At 61.7% G+C, this 17,414-nt stretch overlaps 1 protein-coding gene across 1 annotated transcript in view; it reads right to left on the bottom strand.

Moving 5' to 3' along the window:
- Stk32c (serine/threonine kinase 32C) overlaps window positions 1–17,414 on the bottom strand; it is a 28,738-nt gene that overhangs the window by 6,133 nt on the left and 5,191 nt on the right. The window contains exons 2-9 of the mRNA XM_013021909.1: window positions 7,355–7,506; window positions 7,057–7,230; window positions 5,250–5,287; window positions 4,647–4,736; window positions 4,332–4,435; window positions 3,720–3,836; window positions 2,736–2,861; window positions 2,528–2,659 (exon numbers count right to left, since the gene is read on the bottom strand). Coding sequence (XP_012877363.1) covers window positions 2,528–2,659; window positions 2,736–2,861; window positions 3,720–3,836; window positions 4,332–4,435; window positions 4,647–4,736; window positions 5,250–5,287; window positions 7,057–7,230; window positions 7,355–7,473 — 900 coding nt within the window. The 5' untranslated portion in view covers window positions 7,474–7,506. The remainder of the gene's footprint in view (window positions 1–2,527; window positions 2,660–2,735; window positions 2,862–3,719; window positions 3,837–4,331; window positions 4,436–4,646; window positions 4,737–5,249; window positions 5,288–7,056; window positions 7,231–7,354; window positions 7,507–17,414) is intronic.

Genomic DNA, 17,414 nt, shown 5'->3' with positions numbered 1-17,414 from the left:
GCAGGGCTGGGGGACAGCGCAGGGGTGGCAGGGCTGGGGGGACAGCGCAGGGGTGGCAGGGCTGGGGGACAGCGCAGGGGTGGCATGTGGGGCTGGGGGTGGCGGGACAGGGTACAGGGGTGTGGGGGACAGTGCAGGGGTGGCGTGCAAGGAGGGGTGGTTACAGGGGTGAGTCAGAGGTCCAGCTGCAGGGTGACGGGCCGCTGGGCCTGCAGGACCTGGACACTGTAGGGCTGCCGAGTGCTGTGGGGACAGGGCGTGGGGTGACACCTCCTCACCACGCACAGCGCACCGGAGCCCAAGTGCAGGGGTGATGGCTGATCAGCTCAGCTGCGGGGATGCGTGTGTGTGTCTGTGAGCACACCAGGGGCACACCTGAAATAGATCGGACTTCTGGCAGTGTTAGAGTCACTGCTGTAGTGCAGGGGCCAATGGAATCCCAAACCAGCTCAGCCCTTCCCACAAAGCGGCCTGGGCCAGAAGGCGATGCCACACCGCGGGGGCGGAAGCCGCGCAGGGATGCGGTCCTGTAATTTTCCACTTAATTCACAAGTCTGGCCCTGCAAGGGTTGGAGGGTCGGGGCAGATAATGAGGTCCGGCCACGTCTGATGTAGGTGACATGCAGCAACTGAGCAGCCGCAGATGGTGCTGGGTCAGAGCCGCGGGCCCCTGGCCGGGGACACGTGGCCTCAGGGTGAGAGGCATCTCTTCCAAAACCGCTCAGCAAGGCGCCTGGCACAGCTCTCGCTGTCCCCTGGGAAGGTCAAAAGTGCCCCGTTCTCCATCCCAGCGGTCAGGGCTCGATCACCTGACGCTGTCGTGAGCTCTGCTGGTGGCACTGTGGCCTCTGGATGCCTTGCCCGTCCCATGTCCCAGTGTGGGAGGGAAGCCGTACGACACGCCAGGGCTGCTTACAGGTGAGGGTCCAGATCTAGTGATGGCGTCCTTCGAAACACCTGCTCCAAGGCCACCCACCGTTCCCCACCATGCACCGACTATGGAAGACGTGCGCGAGGTGGCAGGTGTTTGTAGTCTCCCCACTCCTGAGCTCTGGAGTGCTCTCTTCAATGCCCACGTGGTACTTGGGGTTTTCAGGCCTGCCCTGTGTGAATTCTGCCCTTGTGCTGCTTGAACCTTTCTAGTGGCTCTGCATTCTCGTGGCTCTCCTCCCTTCTCGTGGCTCTCCTCCTTCCTTCTCATGGCTCTCCTCCTTTCTTGTGGCTCTCCTCCTTCCTTCTCGTGGCTCTCCTCCCTTCTCGTGGCTCTCCTCCTTTCTCGTGGCTCTCTCCAGTCCAGGAGTGTCCTCAGCAGTTTCTAGGGCAGGCACTGCCCTGGCTGAGGGCTGGGGGACTCCCTGATCACTGCTCCCAATTTCAAAACTTACTGCCAAGCTGTGGGAATCAAGGCAGTGTGCCTGACCACAGGGTAGGTCTGCACCAACAGACTGCCAGTCCACAAATAAACCCTTCTGTTTATGCTCAACTGATTTTTTTTTTTAAAAAAAGGTACCAAGCAATTCCATGGGAAGAATGGCTTTTTAGTGCTGGTTGTGGCTGACCGGCTGACTGAAGGTGTTTTAGTGCTGGTTGTGGCTGACCGGCTGACTGAAGGTGGACCCGTGCCTCACCTCATTCACCAAGATTCGGCTCTCAGAGATCACGGCAAAAGTGTAAAGGCTAAAGCTATGAAGCCCTTAGTAGAAAACACGTTAGGTGAGGTGACAGATGTGACAGCACAGCAAAAGAAATGATGCATTTCCAGGTTCTGGTGGCTCGTGATTGTCATCCTCGCTACTCAGGAGCTTGAGCTCTGAAGATCATGTGTGAAGCCAGCCCATGAGATTCTTACCTCTATTAACTACCAACAAAATCCAGAAGTAGAGCTGTGGCTCAAGTGATAAAGCACTAACCTTGAGATGAATAGCTTAGGGACAGCACTCACACCCTGAGTTCAAGCTCCAGGACACACACACACACACAGACACAGACACACAGACACAGACACAGACACACACACAGACACACAGACACAGACACACACACGCACACACACAGACACAGACACACACAGACACACACACAGATACACACACAGACACACACACACACAGACACACACAGACACACACACACACACAGACACACACACAGACACACACACACAGACACACACAGACACACACATACACACACACACACAGACACACACACAGACACACACACAGACACACACACACAGACACAAAGTGATCTGTTGGACATCATCAAGATCAAAGGCTTTCCTGCCTCAAGGACACCATCAAGAAAGAAAAGCTAGTCCTTAGAAGACAAGAGAGAGTCTGCACATGATCTGAGAAGCAGTCTGCATCCAGAATGTATAACTAACTACTTCTACAAAGGAACAAGAAGCAAGGACTTGTGGTTTGGGCTCAGCCCTGTGTACCACCTACAAGTTGTCACTCCTAGAGGCCTTTCAGGGTTGAGGCCTGGTGACCCCTGCCATGCACGGCCTGAGCCCAGTACTCACCGACTGAGAGCTGTCTCTGCTGCTGTCCCGTGACTTGTTCTTGGCCAGCCGCTTCTTTTTCTTGTGCAGAGGCCGAGATTCCAAGATCATCTCCTCCAGCTCAAAGGTGGGGTCGCAGTGCAGGCGGCCTTTCTGTGAGGGGACAGAGGGCTGAGCCCAGCCCACAGGCCCTGCCCGCCCTGGAACTGTTGTCTGAGTAAGGGCTTACATTGGGCACGAAGCCTGGCTCCACCTTCTTCTCACTCAGGTCATCCCACAGCACATGGGCCAGTGACGGGGCTGCCTGCATGTCCTGGAGGCTGGAGAGCCGGTGCTCAGGGTTCACAGTGAGAAGCTGCAATGAGGCCCGGGTCAGACAGGCAGCCCAGCCAGCCCAGCGCCAGCCAGAGTGGCCAGACACTCCCGAAAGGCAGGTGATCCGATGCTCTGGGTCTGGAAGGGTGGTAAAGGACCTGCAGGGGTGTTCCACCAGGATTCACCAGCAGGTGGCAGCGGAGGCCTGGCTTCTGCTCCTTAGGAACCCAGTGTGGCTGGCCAGAGTACCTAACACGAAGCCATTTCCAATACAGAGTAGACTGCCGAGTCCCATGGAATCCCCTTCAGACAACTGCACAACCAAAGCAGCAGGGCACAAGCTGGACACCTCCCAGCCTCACAGGCAGCCTCTCTGGGCCCTGACCCACATCTTGGCTCTTGGACTCCACCCCTTTTAGATGGATGCTCCAGTCCTTAAAGAACAGGTCTCCAGGTTTGGAATGGGCCCAGCCTAGATCCACACGGCACCACTGTGCACAGCACAGCAACCCTGCGCCCCTCTCTGGGCTGGGAGGGCACACCCAGGTCAGGGGCACCTACCAGAGTTAGGGCAAGGGCAGAGGTCAGCCCGGGCCTGCCCCAGCCTGGCACACCTCCCTCCCACACACAGATGGAGGAAGCTGGCATCTGGGGGTTGGCCTTGGTGTGCAGTGTGTGATGACCCGTGCCCCAACTAACTCCTCTGAGGATGGAGAGTGAGTGTGGGCAGGACCCCACCTGTGGCCCGGCAGTGTCACTGTGTTCAAGAAACACGCAGCCACCTCACGGCAGAACTCAAATGCACAGCAAAGGGACCAGACCCGCGTTCCTCAGCCAGGCGGGTGCGGGTGAGAGGGCGTGGCTGCGAGCTCCGGGGGTGCGGTGGGGAGGGGCTCACCTTCCGCAGCAGGGCCACCATCTCCTTGGACCAGGTGGGCGCGTACTGCACGCTCACGGTGCTGAACAGCTGCACCAGCGACTCCACCGCGTTGCTCGAGTGGATGTCGTAGGGCCTCTGCGGGTGAGAAGGCGTGGGCCACAGTGCCTTACACCCGGCGGCGGTGCCGCCGCCCCGGGCCGGGGCTCCCCGCCCCTGTCCAGGCTGGGCTCTGAGCCGGGGGCGGCACCTGTGCCTGGTTTACCCTGCACCCCCCCAACGCTCACTGGGCCAGGAAGTACACTGCCCCTGGGCGTGGGCCTGAGGCCAGCCCCAGATGACCAGGAAGGGCTGCCTTCCTCGGGATGGGGTCCCAGGGGGCGCCCCAGGAAGAGATGGGGAGGGGAATAGAAGGATAAGGCTTGGGGCGACATCCAGGCTGTAGCCCCGGCCAGACCCTCAGGGCTGTGGGACGGTCCCCTCGCTGCCCCTCGGATTGGGCACCCAGAAGGAGCAAGGTGCCAGCCTCGCCAACAGCCCTGAGGAGAGCCCCTCCCTGCTGGATGCGTGGCACGTGTGTCCGCCCTGGGGACGGCGCTGGCCGGGGCCCTGGGGACGGCGCCAGCTCCGTACCCATCCTCGCAGCAGCTCGTAGGCCATCACCCCCACAGACCACCAGTCCACCTCGAAGGAGTAGCCGGTCCCGCCGTTGACGAAAGAGTAGAAGATCTCCGGGGCTTGCCGACAGAGAGAGAGAGAGGGGGGTGCAGTGCTGGGTCCCTTCCCTCCTGAGTGAAACGGGAAGTCCCCTCTCGGGGCACAGGGCCTGCCCCACAGCAAAGGCCCTGCAGAGAGCGCCCAGCCTGCTGTCCAGCCCTGCGGGACTCAGGTGGGAGGCCTGGGTGTGGCCAGGAGCGGCGCAGTGTGGTTAGGCAGCCTTGGCCTTACCCATGTACGGCTTGGTGCCGGCCAGTGCGGTGGCCCTCTCCCCATCCTTTATGATGGTGGCGATGTTGAAGTCAGTCAGGTGAGCGTGGCCTGTGGATGGAGGACAGGTGACCAGCGCAGGACTGGAGATGTGTGCTTGTGAGCAGGGCTCCCCTCAGCCTCCCTGGCCTCCTGGGGCTCCCCTCGGCCTCCCCAGGCTCCCCCACCTCCCCCAGGCCTCCCCTTGGTCTCCCCAGCCTCCCCCCTCCCCCCACCTTCCCGGGCTCCTCCCAGCCTCCCCCAGGCCTCCCCAGGCTCCCCGGGCCTCCCTGGGCTCCCCAGCCTCCCCGGGCTCCCCAGGCCTCCCTGGGCTCCCCAGCCTTCCCCAGGCCTCCCCAGGCTCCCCGGGCCTCCCTGGGCTCCCCCACCTCTCCCAGGCCTCCCTGGGCTCCCCAGCCTCCCCCAGGCCTCCCCGGGCTCCCCGGGCCTCCCTGGGCTCCCCCACCTCCCCCAGGCCTCCCCTCGGCCTCCCCAGCTCCCCCCTCCCCCCACCTTCCCGGGCTCCTCCCAGCCTTCCCTCGGCCTCCCCGGGCTCCCTGGGCCTCCCTGGGCTCCGGCACACACCTTGCTCATCCAGGAGAATGTTGTCAGGCTTCACATCCCTGAGAGGCATAGGCAGGAGGTCAGCTCTGAGTCCACCCCTGCCCGCCCAGCCCCACGGCAGAGCCAGCCTCCCTGGGGACGGCACCAGAGGCCGGGAGAGCACCGGGCTGTGGACACTGCAGGGCCCTCGCGGCCCCAGCAACGGGGGAGGGGCCTTGTTGCTCTCTTCCCAAATGGTGCTGGGAAAACCTGCCACAGAGCCACCAGCACCCTGCGTCTGGATCCACACAGAGCCCCTGGCTCTCCTGGGGCACACTCACAAGGTACATGCACCCCCTTCCCCCCATCCAGAGGAGAACGCAGAGCTTCCTGGCAGAACCCCAGGCTGCCCCACGGCAGACCCCAGGCTGCACAGAGTCCCGGGCTGTCCCAATCAGACCCCAGGCTGTCCCAATCAGACCCCAGGCTGCCCCACGGCAGACCCCGGGCTGCACAGAGTCCCGGGCTGTCCCAATCAGACCCCAGGCTGTCCCATGGCAGACCCCAGGCTGCACAGAGTCCTAGGCTACCCCACGTCAGATCCAGGCTGCCCCATGGCAGACCCCGGGCTGCCTCATGGCAGACCCCGGGCTGCACAGAGTCCCGGGCTGTCCCACATGACCCCAGGCTGTCCCATGGCAGACCCCAGGCTGCACAGAGTCCTAGGCTACCCCACGTCAGATCCAGGCTGCCCCATGGCAGACCCCGGGCTGCCTCATGGCAGACCCCGGGCTGCACAGAGTCCCGGGCTGTCCCACATCAGACCCCAGGCTGTCCCAATCAGACCCCAGGCTGCCCCACGGCAGACCCCAGGCTGCACAGAGTCCCAGGCTGTCCCAATCAGACCCCAGGCTGCCCCACGGCAGACCCCAGGCTGTCCCATGGCAGACCCCAGGCTGCACAGAGTCCCAGGCTGTCCCAATCAGACCCCAGGCTGCCCCACGGCAGACCCCAGGCTGCACAGAGTCCCGGGCTGTCCCACATCAGACCCCAGGCTGTCCCATGGCAGACCCCAGGCTGCACAGAGTCCTAGGCTACCCCACGTCAGATCCAGGCTGCCCCATGGCAGACCCCGGGCTGCACAGAGCCCCAGGCTGTCCCAAGTCAGATCCTAGGCTGTCCCATATCAAGACCCTGGGCTGTCCCATGTCAGACCCCAGGCTGCCAGACACCCTAGCTCAGGTGTCCCCATAACTCAGCCTCAGTCCTCTCTGTTCTGACTCCCAGGCACACAGCACAGGTGGCTCTCATGGTGCCTGGTCGTGAGCAGACAGCAGGATCCCCAAGGGAGAGAATCAGATGGTTTGATTTTGTCTTTTTGTTGGTCGCAGGGCTTGGGCTCTGTCCCTGAGCTCGTTTGCTCAAGGCTAGCGCTCTACCACTGGGGACCCAGTACCACTTCCAGTTTTCTGGTGATTGACTGGAAATGAGTCTCTCAGACTTTCCTGCTGGGGCTGGCTTCAAACCGTGAACCCCAGATCTCAGCCTCCTGAGTAGCTAGGATGACAGGCGTGAGCCACTGGTGCCTGGTAGACTTTGTCTTTTCATTCTGCTCTGGCTACAGAATTTCCACCTAATCTTTGCTTTCTATTTCCATTTTGTTCCTAATTCCACCTACTGCCCATGTGACTTCTAATGCCAGCTGCACCCTGATTGCACCTGTTTGGGGTGACCGTCAAAAGCCATGGATGTGGCAGACAGACAAGTGGACAGGTGGGAGCGTGTCAGTGGCAGGACGGCAGTGTGGCCAGCCTCCCCCCCTCCCCCCCGACAACTAACAGCCACACACCTGTGGATAATATGCTGGCCACGCAGGTAGTCCAGGGCCAGCGCCATCTCGCAGATGTACAGCTTCACCGTGTCCTCAGAGAACTGCACGTTCTGCTGCAGGTGGTAACGCAGGTCCCCGCCTAGCAGCAGGTCCACCACCATGAACATGTCCTCTTCATCCTGGAAGGAGTACCTGCAGCACAGCGGGCCCAGCATGAACACGGCCGGGGCGGAGCCGCAGCTCCCGCACACTGCAGGAGAAGCCAGCCCAGGGAGGAGAGGGCAGGGCCTCTGCCCACAGGCCTGGGGCGGCTCACCAGAGGTTCACCAGGAAGACGTGCTCAATCTCCTGCAGGATCTCCAGCTCCCTGAAGACGTTGCGCACCTCATCGCGCTCGATGCACTGCTGCTTGTTCATATACTTCATGGCGTACATCTTCTCCGTGTCCCTTTTCTGCACAATGCACACCTGCGGGCAAAGAGCATTTCAGAGAGCAGCACAGCCCAGCTCTCCAGACAACTCTGGAGCATTGGGGTTCCCCAACGAGCAGCCTCTGCAGATAGGCCAGGCCCAGCAGCAGGGCCCCAGATGAGCCCCCAGCAGCGGGGCCCCGAATGAGCCCCCAGCGGCGGGGTCCCGGGTGAGCGCCCAGCATCAAGGCCCAGCGGCGGGGCCCCGGGTGAGAGCCCAGCGGCAGGGCCCCAGGTGAGAGCAGGTGTGTTGTTCTGATGTCCCAGATGCTCGCCAGTGCAGCTTCCTCACCTTCTAGAGCCCCACGGATCCTTTCCAAGGACTCGCAGGGGATGGGGGACTGAGAGAGGACTCGTCATTGGCAGCACTGGCTCCGTGACAGGGCCGTCTGCCATGACAGTGTGTCTGCACAGCCCTGAAGGTACAATGCCTGCTGAGCTCTGAGCTACCCGGGCGCCAGGCAGTGGGGCTGGCATTGCTGACACACTGCTAATTGCTCGGCGGCAGAGAGCAAGACAGGGAGAGGTGTGAGGAACTCCAAGCACAGGGAAATGCGCCTGGCTCCTCGTGGCTGGGAAGCATCCATCAGAGTCAAGGACAGAGATCCCAGAGGAAACCCAGGGGCTGGGCACAAAACTGCGCTCCATTTCTGCTGCAAGGCACAGAGACTCAAGGTGGTGGAGGCTATCAGGGAGGCTGTGAGGGTCTCTGGCCTTCACTGAGCAAGAGCCCAGGGGCCTGGAGGAAGCTAACAATTCTGAAACTCAGGTGAGAAGTGACTCCGTTCCCTGTGTCAAGGCCATGGGACATGGCATCTGTCTCAGGCCAAAGCTCTGGACCCTGCCCAAGGGTACCCACATTCCCTGGACTGGGAATGTGCCTAAGGGAGATGAGCTCTGCGTTTACGATACAGAAGTGGATCCTGGGATGTAGCACACAAAGCTGTGTTTACGATACAGAAGTGGATCCTGGGATGTAGCACACAAAGCTGTGTTTACGATACAGAAGTGGATCCTGGGATGTGGCACACAGTGCCGCATCTACATGCAGGTGTTCTTCCCAGGCTGCCCAACACCCAGGGCCTTGGTGACCTGCGGCAGGCCCTGGGAGGAGGGAGTGGAACCTCTGTCACACAGCCACCTTAGTGACACTCAGGACATTTGGGATACCAAGCAAGAATGCTATGCTGGGCAGTGTAGGCTGAGTAGACACACAATATGTGCACCAACAGGAAGGAGCCCTGTGGACAGAGGCCGGGGATCAGGAAGTTGCAGTTCCTATCACACTGCTGCTGATATGGCTGCTGTGTGTCCATGGTAGGAGGGCTGCGGCGACCCCGATCTTTAGCATTTCCAGATATCTGCACTGCACACATCCCTGCCATCACCCAGAGATGAGACCTACGTTGTCACATGCACACCTTGCAAACCAGCCCCCAGCCCCCAGACGTGTGGCCGGCCCGCCGGATGCGGAGTCGGAGGTGCAAAGCCGCTGGGGTACGCAGCATCTGCCCCTTTGGCCCCTCCCACCTACCCAGCCCAAACCCAGCCAGTCCGTGTGTAGGCCACCGAGACCCTGCAAGCTCTGTCTGCAACTGCCTGTGCGGGCCAGGGCTTGTCCTCAAGGTGCATCACTTCCTGTCCCCAAAGTCTCCCCATATCTATCGGCACTATACTGCCCTGTGGACTGAGGGAGCAGGGCTGCAGGGACATGCAGAGAAGTGGGCCTGGCCTCAGGGTGTGGAAGGGAGGTATGTCCAGAGCTGAGCTGAGCCCTGCCCTGCCCAGCCCTGCCCAGCCCTGCCCTGCCCTGCCCAGCCCTGCCCTGCCCTGCCCAGCCTTGTCCTGCCCTGCCCCATGGTGGGGATGGGAAGAACACTAATGGCCATCAGCCAGCAAGTGTGTGGACAAAGGGGTCTGGAGGGCACAGGGGTCATACCTGGCCCAAAAGTGTGTGCCGGGAGCGTGGGCTGCAGACCACAGGCAGAGAACAATAGGGAAGCTCCGTGGCCAGGTTGGCCAGGCAACTCCGAAAAGCTTGGCTACAAAGAACTTTTTTTTTTTTTTAACCTACATTGTTTTTTTCCAATTATTTTGGAAGCCAGTGGAAATGTTCACAATGGAAACAAGCATGAGCCAGGCAGGCCTCAGCAGCCCCCTGGCTTCCTCCCCAGGCCTCCGGCTGGCACTTCACTCTGCTGGATGGAGAACTATGGTCTTGCCAGTCCCAACACTGGCCAGCGGACAGAGCACACTGCCTGTCTTCTGAACACACGCTCCATAGAAGGGCAACACGTCCAACCACTCTGCACGGATGCTTTGGTCTTCTCATTGAGCCCAGACCCAGGAGAGGCCTCCCTCAGCTCTGGCAGTGACTGCTACAGACAGTCTGCACACCAGACGGCAGCGGCGCCCTGGACTCGGCTGGAGAGCATCTGTGTGAGGGCCAAGGTGGGAGGCGGGCTGGTGAGAGGGACACAGGTTCCCTGGCGGGTCCCTAGAGCTCAGGGACTCCCGGGCTGGGCTTCCGTGCTGCTGCAGAGCTCCTCTCAGCAGGGCTGCTTTTCAAGGCACAGTGACTGTGAACCAAGGCCTTGCCCAGAAGCAGCCCCAGGCTCTTGTGTCCATTTGTTCCCCAGGAAAGCTGCTCGAGGGACCCAAACTTGTCTGCAGTCCCCATCCCAGGCCCCTCCCCACTGTAGTCCCCGTCCCCGTCCCACTCCCCCCATCCTGGGTGAGACCCCTCCTGCATCTGCTGCAGTGGAAGGGCTCCTTGGCTTCCTTCCTTGCTGGCCCCAGCCACCAGCCATCGGGAAAAGCTGGCAGTTCTACAGAGTCAGAAGCAGGTGGGGCCAGGGCTCCTCAGTCACTGGGCTCTGGAACATTCTCAGCTAGACTGCAATGGAAGCTTTGCTTCTGTGTCTTTCTAGGGGGAAGCCCTGTGCAGCATTAGAAGTGCTCCTCCCTGGGCCAGCCCACATGCGTGCGTCCAGGTGGCCCCAGAGGCATGGCCCCTGGAACCTTAGGGTGGCCTAGTTGGGGCAAAGGGCTCTGAGGATGTAATGACGCTGAAAATCTGAAGGTATGAATTAAGACAAATTCTAAATTATTGACGGGTGATCTATGAGAGGTCAGAAGACACAGGTAGCAGAGGACGAGATGGTGTGGGGGCCAATCCAGAGCCAATGATAAGCATGTGGGTCTGGAAGAAAGAGGGGCCGCCATGCAGAGGCACACCCAGGTTCACGCAGCCTCAGAAGCCAGGACAGGCCGGAAGGGCCTCTTCCCCACAGCCTCCTGGAGTCCATCCTGCCTGACCTCAGACCTCTCAGAGGATGGGCTCCTGACATGGGTAGCCAGGAGCATGCCTCAGGACTTGTTTGCAGCAGCCACTGGAAGGTAGAGTGCACTTTCCTACACACGCCCACTGTGGAAACAGCGGCACGTGCACATCTGTTCTTTCCTCTCCATTTGCTAACCTGGCCACTTTTTTTTTCAGTGGTACTGAGATCTGAACTTAGGGCCCTGTTCCTCCTGGGCAAATACTCGACCATTTGAGCCATTCCAGCGACCCCTGTGCACTGGTTATTCTCAACAGAGGCTCCTGCTTTATGCCCAGGCTGCCCTGGACTATAATCTCCCTTTGCTGCTGGGCTAGCAGCCTCCCTCTTCCTCCCCTCCCCATCTTCGCTCTTTCTCTGCTTAAGGCTACAGCTCGTGACTGCACCTGGAGATGAGCTGCAGGTGAACTGATGGGCTGGGGTGCCTCTTCTCACAGCCCGTGCCTCTCACTTCTCTGCCCTTCACCAGGACTTGTCTTACTGGGCTGGATTAAGCTGGCCACTCTTCAAAGGTTCCAAGTCCCTTCCCTCCTCCGGCCGCAGGGAGGAGTGAGCCGAGTGAAGGCAAGCCTGGCCTCCCCACTGCTGACGGGGCCAGGCTGCAGAGCCGAAGGGCTTCATCGGGGGCTTCAAGTGTCCTTCAGTGGAGGCTACTGTGGGAGGAGGGGTTTTAGCCCTGCTGGAAAGAGCAGGCTCTGCTGGCCTCCACCATCAGCTCCACCCTGGCCCATGGGGAAGCTGCAGTAGTGGCGGTGCGAAGTCTGTGCAAACCCCATTCACAGGGACCCCAAGGACCTCCGGCCCAGCACAGCAGTGTTTCTAAAAGTGAGAGGAAAGCCACCGGCCTTCCGGGCTGGCCTCAGGGGCTGAGAGCAGCCCAGTGGAAGCACGTCATGTGAAACTGGCCCGCTTTCTGGGCCACTCCCTCCAATAATCCACTTGTTCGTGACAAAGAAGCAGCAGAATCCAATCCGAGCAACATGAACCCCGCTGGTCCCAGGCCACGGGGTGCCGTGTAAAATGCTACAGTACAGCCCAAAATAGGCTGGTGACTAATGGCGGTGTAATTGCCATTCTAATTAAATGCTGTTTATGTATTTTGCAGACTTAAAGTGATTCACTCCAAGCTCTTTTTCTTTCCAAGTAATTTTTGTTCCCCAGAAAGCCTGATAACAGGTACTCAGAGGCTCCAATCTGCAGTGAACCCATGTCCAGGCCATGGCACAGGAGCCCGGGCTCCTCCTAGGGCTCTGTCCTGGCCAGGGTCAGCAGCACAAACACTGCAAACCCAGTCCTTTGATGGTGTCTGCAGAGTCCAAAGAAGGGCTGACCCTGAAATGGGGTGACTGGGGAGACTTAGGGGGAACAGGGTCCCCAAAGTACAGAAGACGGAGCCAGCCCACAGCCCGACAGAAAAGGGTTCTGAGGGCTCCCAGGGGTCCTGATCACATACAAGACGACCTCACATCCACCGCCAGGGCCACTGCCCTCCTCCCACCGAGAGGTGTGTCTGCAGGTGGTCAGCCCAGCGCCTGTCCACCCCGTGAGGACGGTGTGTCTGCAGGTGGTCAGCCCAGTGCCTGTCCACCCCGTGAGGATGGTGTGTCTGCAGGTGGTCGGCCCAGTGCCTGTCCACCCCGTGAGGACGGTGTGTCTGCAGGTGGTCGGCCCAGTGCCTGTCCACCCCGTGAGGACGGTGTGTCTGCAGGTGGTCGGCCCAGTGCCTGTCCACCCAGGACACACACTTTCGGAGAGTGGGTCTGCCAAAGCACCAAGTCCAACAGTGGAAAGGCTCAGAACAGGAGCAGCAGAGGCGGTGCACGGTGGTGAAGCCAGATGGGGCTCCAAGACATAGCCACCTGGAGCTCAACAGGCCATGGGGGTGGGCAGAGCACAGGTCCTGACCTGCGCCTTGCACAGACTCGGGGGTGATGAGCATGAGGAGGAGGAGGAGGCCGGCAGGAGAATCTGGGCCCTACAAGATCGCAGCAGGGAGGTGTGAACAAGGGCTGTGGCTGTTTGGGAAAACAGTCCTTATCTCTTGGAGATGCTACTGAAATATTGACAATAAGATGAGCCGCTCTGAAATTCATCTGAAATAGCCCAGCGCGTGGGTGGGGGAGGGGCAGAAGCAAGATGAGCATCGGGTTAGTAACTGGGCGGCTGGGAGGCAGCGGGGGGGGGCATCTGGCTACTGGAGGGCACTGGTCCGTGCTGGGGTCAAATCGCCAGGGTTCAGGTGATGTAGTGGTTTGTGCCCCAGACGCCTGCGTGCTGTCAGGAGGCAGGGGCGGCGTGCCGTCCCGGGGAGTCCTGCGCAGCAGAGCCTGCTCTGCTCCCTGAGAGCCACGGGCAGTGTGAGCAGCTCCTCACCCACAGCCACCAGCAGCTCCAACTCTGCAGGCGCCCCGTATCCTGGCGGCCACACCCCAGCCCTGGGTCCAGGGACCCCGCAGAGCAGTGCGCTCAGTGAGCCAGAGCGGAGGCCGCCCTGCTTCCAGCCGGGCAAGCCTCAGCCACGCCCCTTCGCGGCAAGCCAGGCCAACCGAGGCGAGGGGTGGGGGTGGGGGGCACAGGAAGACAGACACCACCCCCTCTGGCCAGTGTGCAAGGCACACCGCCGCCCGGTGACCCACAAGAAAGCCCGGTCACATCCCCGAGGCGCTCTGGCCCACTTAGGAGCGGTCGATACCGCCCTGCGCTGGCTGTTCCTCGAGGAGGCAGCCGGGCAGAGCTCGGAGTGGCAGAGGCAGCACACAGATGGCAGAGGAGGGGCTGGCAGCGGGCCGCTGGGCCCAGGCAGCGAGCCCTCAATCTCCCTGGGAGCTGCAGCCACCGGGCACCTCAGCCCCATGGCACCTCAACCCGCGACACCTCAGCCCGCGACACCTCAGCCCTGTGACACCTCAGCCCGCGACACCTCAGCCCCGTGACACCTCAGCCCGCGACACCTCAGCCCCGTGACACCTCAGCCCGTGACACCTCAGCCCCATGACACCTCAGCCCGTGACACCTCAGCCCGTGACACCTCAGCCCGTGACACCTCAGCCCCAGACACCTCAGCCCGTGACACCTCAGCCCCGTGACACCTCAGCCCCGTGACACCTCAGCCCCATGACACCTCAGCCCGCGACACCTCAGCCCGTGACACCTCAGCCCCGTGACACCTCAGCCCCGCGACACCTCAGCCCCAGAAACCTCAGCAGCCCCAGACACCTCAGCCCGTGACACCTCAGCCCCATGACACCTCAGCCCCAGACACCTCAGCCCGTGACACCTCAGCCCCATGACACCTCAGCCCCATGACACCTCAGCCCGTGACACCTCAGCCCGTGACACCTCAGCCCCAGACACCTCAGCCCGTGACACCTCAGCCCCGTGACACCTCAGCCCCAGAAACCTCAGCCCGTGACACCTCAGCCCGCGACACCTCAGCCCCGTGACACCTCAGCCCCAGACACCTCAGCCCCGTGACACCTCAGCCCGTGACACCTCAGCCCGTGACACCTCAGCCCGTGACACCTCAGCCCCGTGACACCTCAGCCCCGTGACACCTCAGCCCCATGACACCTCAGCCCGCGACACCTCAGCCCGCGACACCTCAGCCTCAGAAACCTCAGCCCATGACACCTCAGCCCCGTGACACCTCAGCCCCGTGACACCTCAGCCCGTGACACCTCAGCCCCATGACACCTCAGCCCCGTGACACCTCAGCCCCGTGACACCTCAGCCCGCGACACCTCAGCCCGTGACACCTCAGCCCCGTGACCCCTCAGCTCATATCTGAGCAGAGCAGCCTCGGCAGCTGGGGAGGAGACCCTGCAGCTCTGCGCTGGGCCCGGCCGGCCTCCTGGCCTTGCGGAGCCTCCCTGCGGTGCGCAGGCCTCCTCTGGCTCTCTGATCCTGGGGTGGGGCCCTGGTTCATTCTTACCACCTGCCCCTCTGCAAAGCCACCGTGGCCAGCGTCCTTGACTCTGACGGGGAGAAGCTGGTGCGAGCCCCTCAGCGTGCCAGGAGGGTGGCGGGGTCAGGAGGCCTGACTGCAGCCAGCAGCCCCACACAGAGCTCACGAGCCAAAGGGCAAAGGTGTCGGATGGGGGAACAGAGCCCGTGTGGCTTCCAAAGCGGTCTGTGGCTGTGGGGCCTGCGGGGCCAGCAGGGTGCCCGGACTGGGCACTGGAGACCACGGCCCCCACCTCAGCCCTAAGCAGGCAATGTCTGGCCTGGCTTCAGCGTTAAATCCCAGAGCCACCCCGGGCGTGCGCTCTGCGGCAGTCTCAGGCTGGCAAGCCCCCACGCCCGGCCTCCGCAGCTCTGAGTGCCCGGCCCTGGCGGGATGTGGACTGGGCACCACACTGCTCTGGCACCTCCACAGCCCCTCCGTGGGTTCCAGAGCCACCAGCTGCTGGGTCCCAAGTGAGCAGCTCGGACCAGTGAACATTCCAGAGTGCGTGTGCGCGCATGTGTGTGCACACTCACCCCCGCAAGTCAGCACCAAGGCATCTTAGAGCCACACAGACAACCAGCACCTCTGCTCTGAGGTCTCTAGGGGCACACTCCCCACCAAGCAGAGGCCCCACGTCTGCCTGGCCAAGGTAGAGACTCCTTTCTGCCTTGAGCCAGACGGTGGACTGGGCAGGGTGGCTGTAAGGGGAAGAGTGGAGCCAGGGCTTGGGGTGCTGGGGCACAAGGGATCATGTCTCAGTGAGTGTGAATGGCCACACTCACAGACAGTGCCACCAGGCTGTGGTGTGAGCCCTCGCCGGGCACACTCAGCCTTGCCAGGGTGTGGTGTGAGCCCAGGTTGGGCATACTCAGCATCGCCAGGCACACAGCCTTGCCAGTCTGTGGTGTGAGCCCTCGCCGGGCACACTCAGCCTTGCCGGGCACACAGTCTTGCCGGGCTGTGGTGTGAGCCCTCGCTGGGCACACTCAGCCTCGCCGGGCACACAGTCTTGCCGGGGTGTGGTGTGAGCCCTTGCAGGGCACACTCAGCCTCGCCGGGTGTGGTGTGAGCCCTCACCGGGCACACTCAGCCTCGCTGGGGTGTGGTGTGAGCCCTCGCCGGGCACACTCAGCCTCGCCGGACTGTGGGACACAGCTTTCCCTCCGGCACTGGGGCCAGACACGGGCGGAGAGTACCGGCAGGCAGGACCATCTGAGTGTGTACAAAGCCAATAGTGTCTCAAAAGTAAAGACATTCCTACTCACAAGGACACTGCATGCACAACAACATAATGCACAATAGCGATGCAAATAGCATCTAATATCAACATGTAAAACAGCACTTCTTAGCAAAAAACCGGGTCCCTATTTGGGTAAGATACCAGCATTCCCTGCGGTTTTCTTAGCATGTCACCTCCACCCAACCTCAGGGATCTTGTCCTTCATCTTATCAGACTTGTTTCAGAGTTCGGCTGGAAAAGTAAATGTGAGAATCGGGGTATTTTTGGAGGGTCACGATGGAGATACACTCAGGGCTCCAGACCACATGGAGTGGCAACAGACACCAGCCAGGACAGAAAGCCCAAAGGAGGCCGAGAACGGCACTGTCCACCCAGGCCGAGAACGGCACTGTCCACCCAGGCCGAGGGGCTCCGGGTGGACAGGCTCTTCTCCCATATGCTTCTGGCTCCAAAGCTGCACGCAGCCACACTCTCAGGAAACAAATGGTGTGTGACTCAGCTGCAGACTCCAGGCATGTCTGGGGAGGCCTCATCACTGGCAGGGCTCCCCAAGAAGGGACTGGGAGCGGAGAGAGGGGCAGCAGGGGATTCAAGACGGAGCAGCCAGCAGCTCGGGAGCCCAGGCAGGGAGCCTGTCCTGGAGTAAGGGAGGACAGGATGGGGGAGGGAGGGAGGGAGGAATGAGAGGAAGGACAGGTTGGGGTACGCGGGGTGGGGGAGGGAGGGAGGGCAGGTTGGGGTACATGGGGTGGGGGAAAGAGGGAGGGCAGCTTGGAGGGAGGGCAGGATGGGGTATGCAGGGTGGGGGAGGGATGGAGGGCAGGTCAGGGTACCCAGGGTAGGGGAGGGAGGGAGGATCAGTTGGGGTACATGAGGTGGGGAAGGGAGGGAGGGCAGGTCAGGGTACGTGGGGTGGGGGAGGGAGGGAGGGCAGGTTGGGGTACATGGGGTGGGGGAAAGAGGGAGGGCAGCTTGGAGGGAGGGCAGGATGGGGTATGCAGGGTGGGGGAGGGATGGAGGGCAGGTCAGGGTACCCAGGGTAGGGGAGGGAGGGAGGATCAGTTGGGGTACATGAGGTGGGGAAGGGAGGGAGGGCAGGTCAGGGTACGTGGGGTGGGGGAGGGAGGGAGGACCGGTCTGGGCATGTGGGTAGGAGAGCAGGGACTATGCCCAAGCTCTGCCACATCTGAGTACCGCAGGCTGTGGCTCTCGTCTGCCCCAGACAAGCTGGGCAGAGCTCTCCCCCACACAGGAGCCTGGGCATGGTTGGCTGCAGACAAGCCAGGCAGAGCTCTCCCCCACACAGGGGCCTGGGCATGGCTGGCTGCAGACAAGCCGGGCAGAGCTCTCCCCCACACAGGGGCCTGGGCATGGCTGGC

This window comes from Dipodomys ordii, unplaced genomic scaffold (assembly GCF_000151885.1).
Source record: "Dipodomys ordii isolate 6190 unplaced genomic scaffold, Dord_2.0 Scaffold58, whole genome shotgun sequence".
Classification (NCBI taxonomy): Eukaryota; Metazoa; Chordata; class Mammalia; order Rodentia; family Heteromyidae; genus Dipodomys; species Dipodomys ordii.
Note: the sequence above shows the minus strand (reverse complement) of the source record. Positions and strands in the feature narration are given on the sequence as shown.